Source organism: Rosa chinensis, chromosome 2 (genome assembly GCF_002994745.2).
Source record: "Rosa chinensis cultivar Old Blush chromosome 2, RchiOBHm-V2, whole genome shotgun sequence".
In the NCBI taxonomy this organism is placed as follows: Eukaryota; Viridiplantae; Streptophyta; class Magnoliopsida; order Rosales; family Rosaceae; genus Rosa; species Rosa chinensis.
Window position 1 is genome coordinate 76,590,259 of NC_037089.1, and position 9,436 is coordinate 76,599,694.

The 9,436-nt window shown below is 38.0% G+C and overlaps 2 protein-coding genes across 2 annotated transcripts; both read left to right on the forward strand.

The window, feature by feature from the left end:
* The first annotated feature begins 2,271 nt into the window (after positions 1–2,271).
* LOC121048837 (fasciclin-like arabinogalactan protein 21) lies at positions 2,272–4,113 on the forward strand. The gene is made up of 2 exons (XM_024323245.2): positions 2,272–2,923; positions 4,063–4,113. Exons 1-2 carry the CDS (start codon positions 2,506–2,508, stop codon positions 4,071–4,073), a joined length of 429 nt encoding a protein of 142 aa, XP_024179013.2. The 5' UTR covers positions 2,272–2,505; the 3' UTR covers positions 4,074–4,113.
* A 1,349-nt stretch (positions 4,114–5,462) lies between these two features.
* On the forward strand, positions 5,463–9,436 carry LOC112185035 (fasciclin-like arabinogalactan protein 21). Its single transcript, XM_040513893.1, has 2 exons — positions 5,463–7,127; positions 8,840–9,436. The coding sequence occupies exons 1-2, from the start codon at positions 7,122–7,124 to the stop codon at positions 9,173–9,175; spliced, it is 342 nt and encodes a 113-aa protein (XP_040369827.1). The 5' UTR covers positions 5,463–7,121; the 3' UTR covers positions 9,176–9,436.

Consider the following 9,436-nt stretch of genomic DNA (forward strand, 5'->3'; position numbering starts at 1 on the left):
AGACAGAACCTCCACTGCTATCCCCAGGGAAAGATCTTGAACTAAAAAAAACCACCAAGAATTTGACACTCATACCCACTGGACATCAAATCCAAATCACACAAGAGTTGACCCCAAAACCATATGCTCACTAGCCACTTCACCAATCCCCTCCAAACCTGATGTCCCTATCTAAGATTAACCCAGATTCTATGGACTTGTCCAGCGAAGCCAACCCCAACACAACCAGACCCACTTTGACCGTGCACCTTAATCAAACAAACCAGACCTCGCTTCCCCAACCACCGCTAAGCATCCCTCCACAAACCAAGCATCTATGAAATCAAACCCCATCGTTGTAACCCAGCTTGAGCACCCAGCGCCTAACCACTAACACTTGAACCACAAAACCACCATCGCCATGGTCATAAGATGAAAGAGAGTTTCTTGCCGCAACCTCCATCGCTGATCACCAACCAACCACAGCATAAACCACTCCTATATGGCCGCATCCTCCGCACACCGACTAGGCTAGAGGCCACCGTCAATGTGGAGGTGCCGCCAAAGAAGCAACGAAGCGAATTCTGTTTTTTCCAAACATTAGAACGCCTCTATTTTAGGAATCATTGTCCACTGAATTGTGTAGCTTTCTTGAAGCAATAGTAACGCCCTCTTCAAGAACAACTATAGAACTACAAACTAGTTACATCAAAAATTAGGAAGACCCAAATGGTCTCGATGGCACAAAGAGAAATTGCATAGTGTGGTATCGAATCCCATCACATCATATCAGACAATGAAGTATCAAAATTAGCTAAAGCATCAGCAACTTGATTACCCTCTCTATAAATGTGTGAAGAAAGAAAGTGCATTTGAGAAATCCAATGTATGAAGACAATTACCCCACTCCACTCGAAGTTTCCAAGGCACCATAAGAGAAGAGCGAAGAAAGTTGAGAATAAGAGATGAATCAACTTCTAACCAAACATACTTCCAGTCGCGAACCCAAGCCAACTCAATAGCTTTGATTACCACCGTTATTTCAACTGCATACCTATATGCCTAGACATAGGGTTGATATTTTTTTAGCCTCATAAGCCATGGAGATGGTTACAATTTTCAAACTCCCCTAATTGAGTTGGCTCAGTAGGGGGTTTCGGGGGAAACATAATGCACTAATTTCAATCCTATTGTCAAATCAAAACGGGCCTTGCAAATTGATACAAATAAATGATTCCAAGCTGTATTGAGTACGATTCACATCCAAAATAACACATGATACTTGGCTAAAATTTCATTTTTGTTCAAGTAAATCTCTATTGTGTGTCTGGCCCAAACTCTAGGTTACTTGACCTAGTGGAAGTAGAGTTTTAATTAGAGATAATCTCGGAGAATCTTAGAGATTTTCATTCAATGTATGATTACATTTCCTTGTATAATTTAGATTCTATGCATTGTAATCCTCTATATAAAGATACCTCTATTATCAATGAGAATATATAGCAATTTTATTTCAATTCCTGTTTCTCTAAAACAATTTTCTTGTTTTTGAAGAATTTTGGTGGGGCTATCAAAAAGCTATTGTAATCCCATAGAAACACACCTTGGCATTTTATTTTTAACCAAAAATAAATCCTTCCATATCTTTGGCCAAAATGTCATTTTTCACCGTTAACCAAAAAAATAGTCATTTTTCACCAAAATTTATGGGCCTTTTTCTTTTGTTCAAAATTGTAAATTCTTATAAAAAATTTCTCATTCGTAAAAGTTGGTAAAACATAATTTTCTATAATTTTGGGTTTCTAAAAGGTTTCCAAGCTGATCGAATTCAATAATGTTTAACCCAAAACAAGAGAAAAAAAAAATGTTATGCTGTAGAGGACTCGAATGGGCCTTATAAAAGAAATTCTTAATTGATACGGGCCTGGTCACCCCAAGCTCACCTACGCAAAGCAGAAGATTTAAATCAGTTGCAACTTGCAACAAACTTGGTTTGCGCCGGCTGTTTGCGCCATAACGGTCTCTCACTATCACACTTTTCTCTCTTTCCCTCCCAAACAAACAAACTCTCAAACCAAAAAGACCACTCTCTCCCTCCCCCCCCCCCCCCCCCACTCTCTCTCTCAGCAACCACACCAGAACCTTCACTGAACCAACAATGGCGTCTTCTTCTTCTTCCTACTGCACCCGCTGGCACGCCATACTCTACTCCACCATGGCCGTAATCCTCGCCGCCATCGCAATCTCCATGACCCTCCGCTCCGACCCCACCGCCCAAACCCCCAATCCGCCACACCCATCAGCCACGTCATCTCTCTCAGCGCCTCAAGAACTCTCCGGGCCTCCGGCTTCACCGTCACTGCAGCGCTCCTCCAAATCTCGCCGGAGCTCTTCCTCTCCTCGCCGAACTCCACCATCTTTGCAATCGCCGACTCCCACATCTCCAACGCCTCTCTCCCTCCTCACCTCCTCAGAGACCTCCTCAAATACCACACCTCCCCGATTAGGGTTTCGATCGAGGACCTGATGGAGAAGCCTCAAGGTTCTTGCTTGCCGACTCTGTACCGGAAAAAGAGCCTCGCGGTCACGAGAATTGATCGGAAGAATCGGACGGTCCAGATCAACCGGGTTTGGGTCTCGCACCCGAACCTGTTTCTAGAAGGATCCATTTCGATTCACGGCGTTCTTGGCCCGTTCGCGGCCGTGGATCCCGAATATGACGTCATTCACGCGCCTGTGTGCGACTCCAATTCCAGCGTCGTTTCTGGTTCTGGTGGATTGAAGAAGAACAAGAAGAAGAGCAATGTGGAATGGGGTCGGATTATTAGGTTGCTGAGCTCAAAGGGTTTTGTGCTGTTTGCAATTGGGCTGCATTCTGTTCTTGATGGGATTCTTGAAGATGAGAGAAATGTGAGCTCTGTGACGATTTTTGTGCCACCAAGATGTAAGAAACAATTATTTCTGACCATGTAAATACTTGAACGGATAGCAACTCAGACAATCAAATCTGCAACAATATTTATCAGAATCTGTTGTGCAAGTTATGCAGATATAAATGAGTATATGAATCATGATGAATTCTAACCTCATCATCATACTAGATAATTAAGAAAGCTATGCCAAATATAAGATTGTAATTCAAGAACAATATGAATCAAGACCAAAATATAATTATGTGCAATGTATCAAATATTAAATCCAGAAAACAAAACTAATAAAAGTCTAGGAAACTAACACTATGTGGTTCCAGAATCCATTGATGCTTCTCCTAGATGCACCCTCAATCTCATATTGTTAATGGGACAATTTTGTTTGAGGTTTGGTGTTCTAGCAGGGATCAATGAGGACGTTGTAATCCACCTTATATCAGAAAAACTGTTGTGGCAGTTCCTTCCATTAAGCAACTGCCTTATAACTTCCTTATGTTTATCTGAATGGATTAATCTAAATAACCATACATGTTTGAATTCAAATTCAAAAACAGATTGCATCAATAAAACTATTTTCGATTACAAGCTTTATTACATACTCTGATGTCACAAACTGAAAACTCTAAAACTCCTCACAATGTCAATTTGCAGAAAGTGTTGATGTCTAGTTCAATAAGGTCTTACAATCTCCCACTGAACTAGATATCATACAAAATCAATTTACATTGCTGAGTTGTTTTCTTAAGCGTGCACAAGAGTTCAAGGACATCATCTGTTTTTCAAAGTCCTGTCAATTTTGCCAAACTGCATTGAACTACAGAAGATTACAATGAATTGGAAAATCACTAGTCTTCTATGATCACAATGCAGCAAGTAAAATTACATGAAACTACCTCAAGTATGATCTTGTACATGTTTACTTTATTTACAGTAATCGATTTGTAAAACATGTTTGATCCAAAATTAATTTCAACTAGATAAAGAGCTTTATTAACTTACTGATTATATCAGTATCAAGTTTTTCTGCATATGTACATATTCACTGATTTAGTATATCAGTATCAGGCTCCTTATATGTACATGATTCTGCATATGTACATGTTCTACCTATACAGCAACCTAATGTTGAAACTTAATTTTATTCAAATGATAGATATCAAATGATGACTTCATAAATGACTGACTGAAGTAGATACATTACCTGATAGTACTTCACACAATATAATCAGCTTGAAATTCTGGGCTGTCTCTCTGAGGGACTCTATAAGGAACAAAATCTGCTGGACCAACTTCTCTGCCCAGGTGATAGATGGCCTTTATTGATAGTTCAGACCTCTTGCAGGCTTGAGGGAATAGTTGCCAAGAATTTCTCTATCCAAGACTTTGGCCACTGCAAGTTTATTTCATTTATTGACAAAATGATATCAGAAATTGGGATTGATAGTGCTGTTGGGAGTTATGTTAGATATACTCTCCCTCTCTCTGTGGAAGCAATAAATGAAAAACCGACTCGATCCTGGCTTGCTGCTGAAATATTATGCTCGTGGAAGTGGCCAGGAGGAAGTGCTCTTACCTTTATTGAGTGCTTATGCGAATAGTAAAACTTTCTCTTCCCAGGAGAGCTTGCTAGACATTATTTTCAACATTCTACTTGATGGCACACTTGGTCAACGATGATGTGCTGCATATAACTTTTCTATCTGTGTCCTACTTCAAGTGATGAAGTGGATCAGGATATTAAAGAACGATTCTTAAGAGCTCTTGTAGCTTTTCTTTTAACTTTGTTTAATGATAAAATGTGGAGTGCAAGTCTTCTGTTTTATACACTAAAGTCCAACTTCATTCTTGCACTTGCTCAACAATTTAAGCTGCATTGCCATTTGACTTTTCAACAAATAACTGACATATTTCAGCATTATCCATTGTTCAGTGGACCAGTACCATCAAATGGAAAATAGATAATTGAATGAACTGATCATTGGTGATCCCAGTTGCAGCCAAATCTACAACACCTACCAAAAGGCTGTTCCTTGTCTTCAGAATCCATTTCCATAGCAGCACTCCCACTCCCACTAGCCTTTCCTTTTACTCAGAACATTCCATGATCCCAAAGCCCCAAACCAACCATAATAACATCCTTCAGAATCTTCCCAGCAGTAGTATAAGGTGAAGAGCTAGAGCTAGTAGGCGTAGGAACATCAACAACATTATCCATAGGAGTCACAGCCATCTCAGAATCATCGTTCTCAACACACCATCTCTAACATGCCCAATTGACCAACATTTATAGCAAACTGGTAGAAGATTCTCATACTCAAGTTGTGTGTAATAATTCTTAACACAAAATTCAGATTGCAGAGGTAATTTTCAGATCACCTTCAACACAGTAACTTGCATATTTACCTGGAACCTGTGAAGCCACTGTCCAACGTCGCATGTCAGTCACACTTCAGAGAATGAGCCCCTACAGAGCGTATCCACATTGGCTTTGCACTAACTGTCAATATGTTCACAATACTAAACAAAGATTTTTTTTTTTTTTTTTTTTTTTTTTTTTTTAACAATTTCAATCATAATATCAACTCCAATACTTCTTAGCAAAGAAACATGGCGCAAAGGCTCTTCCACAACATTTATCAAATGGACAATAACTCCATTCATTGCTACTACATAACATCATGGTCTTCAAAGTTTTCACTCAAAATCACTCTGCTGCACTTGCCCGTGCATTTTGCTCTTCCCTTGGGGGCCATCTAATGAAAGCTTTTGTCGGAATTTGGTGCGGTTTCAGGGTTTTTTTTTTTTTTTTTTTTTTTTTTTTTTTGTGTTTTGAGGGCATTCAGGAATATGCACTTCACTCTGACTTTGAACTTGATTTTCGTCTACAGTTGCTGGAACCTCTACTTCAGTTTCAGTTTGATCGTGCATTTTCTCTTCATCTCAAATGGGGAAACCTCGGTTCATGATTCTTGGTGGTGGTCTTGAGTACCAGCGAGTTTCTAACATGTTGTCAAGTTTTGATACTCTTTTACAGCAGGAGATGGACCATTTAAATTTATGGGAGGTTGCAGCCCATCGAATACATCTCTCTCCTTTTGGGAATCATTGGTATCCTCTCCCCATCTGAGCTCTAAGATCTTGACATCTTTCTTTTCCTTGAAATTGGCCAATGATGCATCCACAATATCAACCACATTTTGCAGATTCGAAACACAAAACTTTCCTTGAAGATGTGGAAACTCCTTCAACTCTGATAGTACTCATTCCCAGTGGCATCTCTGTTATATTAGTTCCATAATATCAAGAAGATGCAGATTAATCAGTTTCCTCATATCAGCAGGCAATTCAGTGAGGGCAGCACAACCTGACAACAATAGTGTCTGCAAATTGTAGAGGGTACAAAAGGTATCTGCTAACCTTTTCATGCCAGTATCCATGTAGCGCAAGTGTATGAGATCAGCAATAAAGTTTCGTAACTTGGTAATATTTCTATAATGTCACAGTGATAGTACACGCAAACATCTTACTGATGGCAGAAACTCATGCATAATTCTTCTACTTAATGTAGTTTAGATGTTTTGACGATCTTTTAAAGCAAAATGTGGAAGGTCCACAAACATTTAAGCCCATCTAGTAATGGTGGAAATTTGGAAGAAGGATCATAATCAAGTCCTTTAATATATGATAACTGACGAACCCTTTTTGGAACTTTATGTGATCCATTACCATCCAACCCATGGTAGAATCCCACAGACAACCACGTAGCCAAGTCATTCACGAGATCATGCATGGTGAATCTTGATTTATCTGTGTTTGATCTTTGGAATAATGGTCATGATATTAATTCGAAAGTACTTCTTAGCAACCTTTTCTCCACCTTTCTCGCTCACTTTCAGTTTCTGGAACTAAACCTTCTTAGAGCTGGAAGAATACTACTTTTATCACAGGGTAGCTCCCAAATATTGCTAATCAAGATGTTATTCAATTCCTCTGAATCTATTGCTTCCTCCAGCCCCAGAAATAAAAAGAGCCTGTAGTAGACTCCAACCGTTATAGTTCTCATTCCAAACATCATATCCAATACAATCTGCACTAATTGAGAGAGTCTAACTTGTTGTTCTTCTCCATGTTGTAAACTCTTTCATCTGCTTTACTATTAATTTATGCAGGTGGTTCCTCCCTCAACATATGATCAAAATCTTGGATTCCTAGATGCAGGTCTATACCACCATTTCATTTCTTAAGTTCAATTCATTGAGCAACTGAATCTGATTGATACTCACAAGAAAATGCATGACTGTAAGCAATTCAATCTATGTCAGTCATATTAGTGCTGTAAACTGAAATTATGCACTAGAAATATATGTCCCAAATGTTAATTCAAATTTTGAATAACATTTTAATGAAGTGCAAATACAGTGATCAACAGACTATGATATTTTCAAGAATTTTGGTGTCATTTGTGACACACTTTTCTCTGATATCATATGAATGTCTAATGACGTGTATATGCAACTCAAATAACCAAATGTTTGAATACTAATTTCTTTGGAAACCAGAATCAAATTTATTTTAAGTTTGTTTGAGTTTTTGTTTTCTGTTAATGAATGGATTAATTCATATGCTTGTACAACAGTCACTTTGATGACATGAAGTACAATGTGCATGAACTATTCCAGAAAACATTGCAGAATGCATATGAATTTGTATTTGTGGCTACTTTGGCAGCATACAAAATACAATGAAAATATGCAGCATTTGATGGGACTTCCCATTATTCATATCAGTAAGAAGCAATCCTGCAATTAGTTCTGCAGATGACAATTATATATAGAACAACTATTATGAAATAATTTGAATATTACAGAATTCATGAAGAGGATTACTCTTTGTGTAAGTAACTTTTAGCAAATCAGAAAAGTGAGATACACAGTAAGAGAATATGTAATTCATGTGCAGCAATATCAAAAGTGTGTTCTCAGGATCATATAAGCAGTAATTTCTGAAAATATTCTATTTTACAGATCTTCAAGATCATTGTTTTGTATCATCTTGCAGATAAGTATCATAGATAAAGCATGATGATCTTATTGATTCTGCAGTGCAATTTGAGAATCACAACTTAAATATCTAAAAGCACCACTCATGCGTAAGTCAAACAAATTTGAATTGCAGTAAGGATTCTAATTCAAGAAACTGTTGTGTAGCAATATGTAAAGATGATCAAGAGAATTAAACAAAAACAAATACCATAACAATCTTAATTTGAGCATAGTAGGCTCTGATACCAATTGTAAGAAACAATTATTTCTGACCATGTAAATACTTGAACGGATAGCAACTCAGACAATCAAATCTGCAACAATATTTATCAGAATCTGTTGTGCAAGTTATGCAGATATAAATGAGTATATGAATCATGATGAATTCTAACCTCATCATCATACTAGATAATTAAGAAAGCTATGCCAAATATAAGATTGTAATTCAAGAACAATATGAATCAAGACCAAAATATAATTATGTGCAATGTATCAAATATTAAATCCAGAAAACAAAACTAATAAAAGTCTAGGAAACTAACACTATGTGGTTCCAGAATCCATTGATGCTTCTCCTAGATGCACCCTCAATCTCATATTGTTAATGGGACAATTTTGTTTGAGGTTTGGTGTTCTAGCAGGGATCAATGAGGACGTTGTAATCCACCTTATATCAGAAAAACTGTTGTGGCAGTTCCTTCCATTAAGCAACTGCCTTATAACTTCCTTATGTTTATCTGAATGGATTAATCTAAATAACCATACATGTTTGAATTCAAATTCAAAAACAGATTGCATCAATAAAACTATTTTCGATTACAAGCTTTATTACATACTCTGATGTCACAAACTGAAAACTCTAAAACTCCTCACAATGTCAATTTGCAGAAAGTGTTGATGTCTAGTTCAATAAGGTCTTACACAAGATTGGAGCTTGGAGCTCATCATCATCCTCGGGCTTTGCTTGAGAAGATTGTGAGGTTTCACATTGTGCCTCAGAGGCTTACACACAAGGAGCTTTCGGCATTGCCTGCGAGGACTCTGCTCGGGACTATGGTTCATGGTGATCAGCCTTTGGAAGTCACTGGGTTTATGAGTTTCATGCCGGAATTGGTCATCAATGGAGTGAGGATTGTGGCGCCCGACATCTATTCTTCGAACAACTTGGTCGTCCATGGGATTTCCCGAGCTTTCGAGGTGAATGATCTGCCTAGTACCCAATAAAGAGTAGATGTACTTCTAGCTAGCTCTTAAGCTCTACAGTAGTATTAGGGTGTTGAGCATGTTAAATTTTTGGTGTACATGGTGTTTTGCATAGAGTGACATTGCTTTTGCTGCATTGCAACAACAATGCTGTCAAAGCTGTGATGTGTAGTAGGCTCCTTTTTGCGTTCAATGAATAGTTGAACAATGTAAAGTTGCTACACTGGCATTAGGATCAATGCTACTGGAAATTGATGTAACTGTGATTTGATTAATGCATGG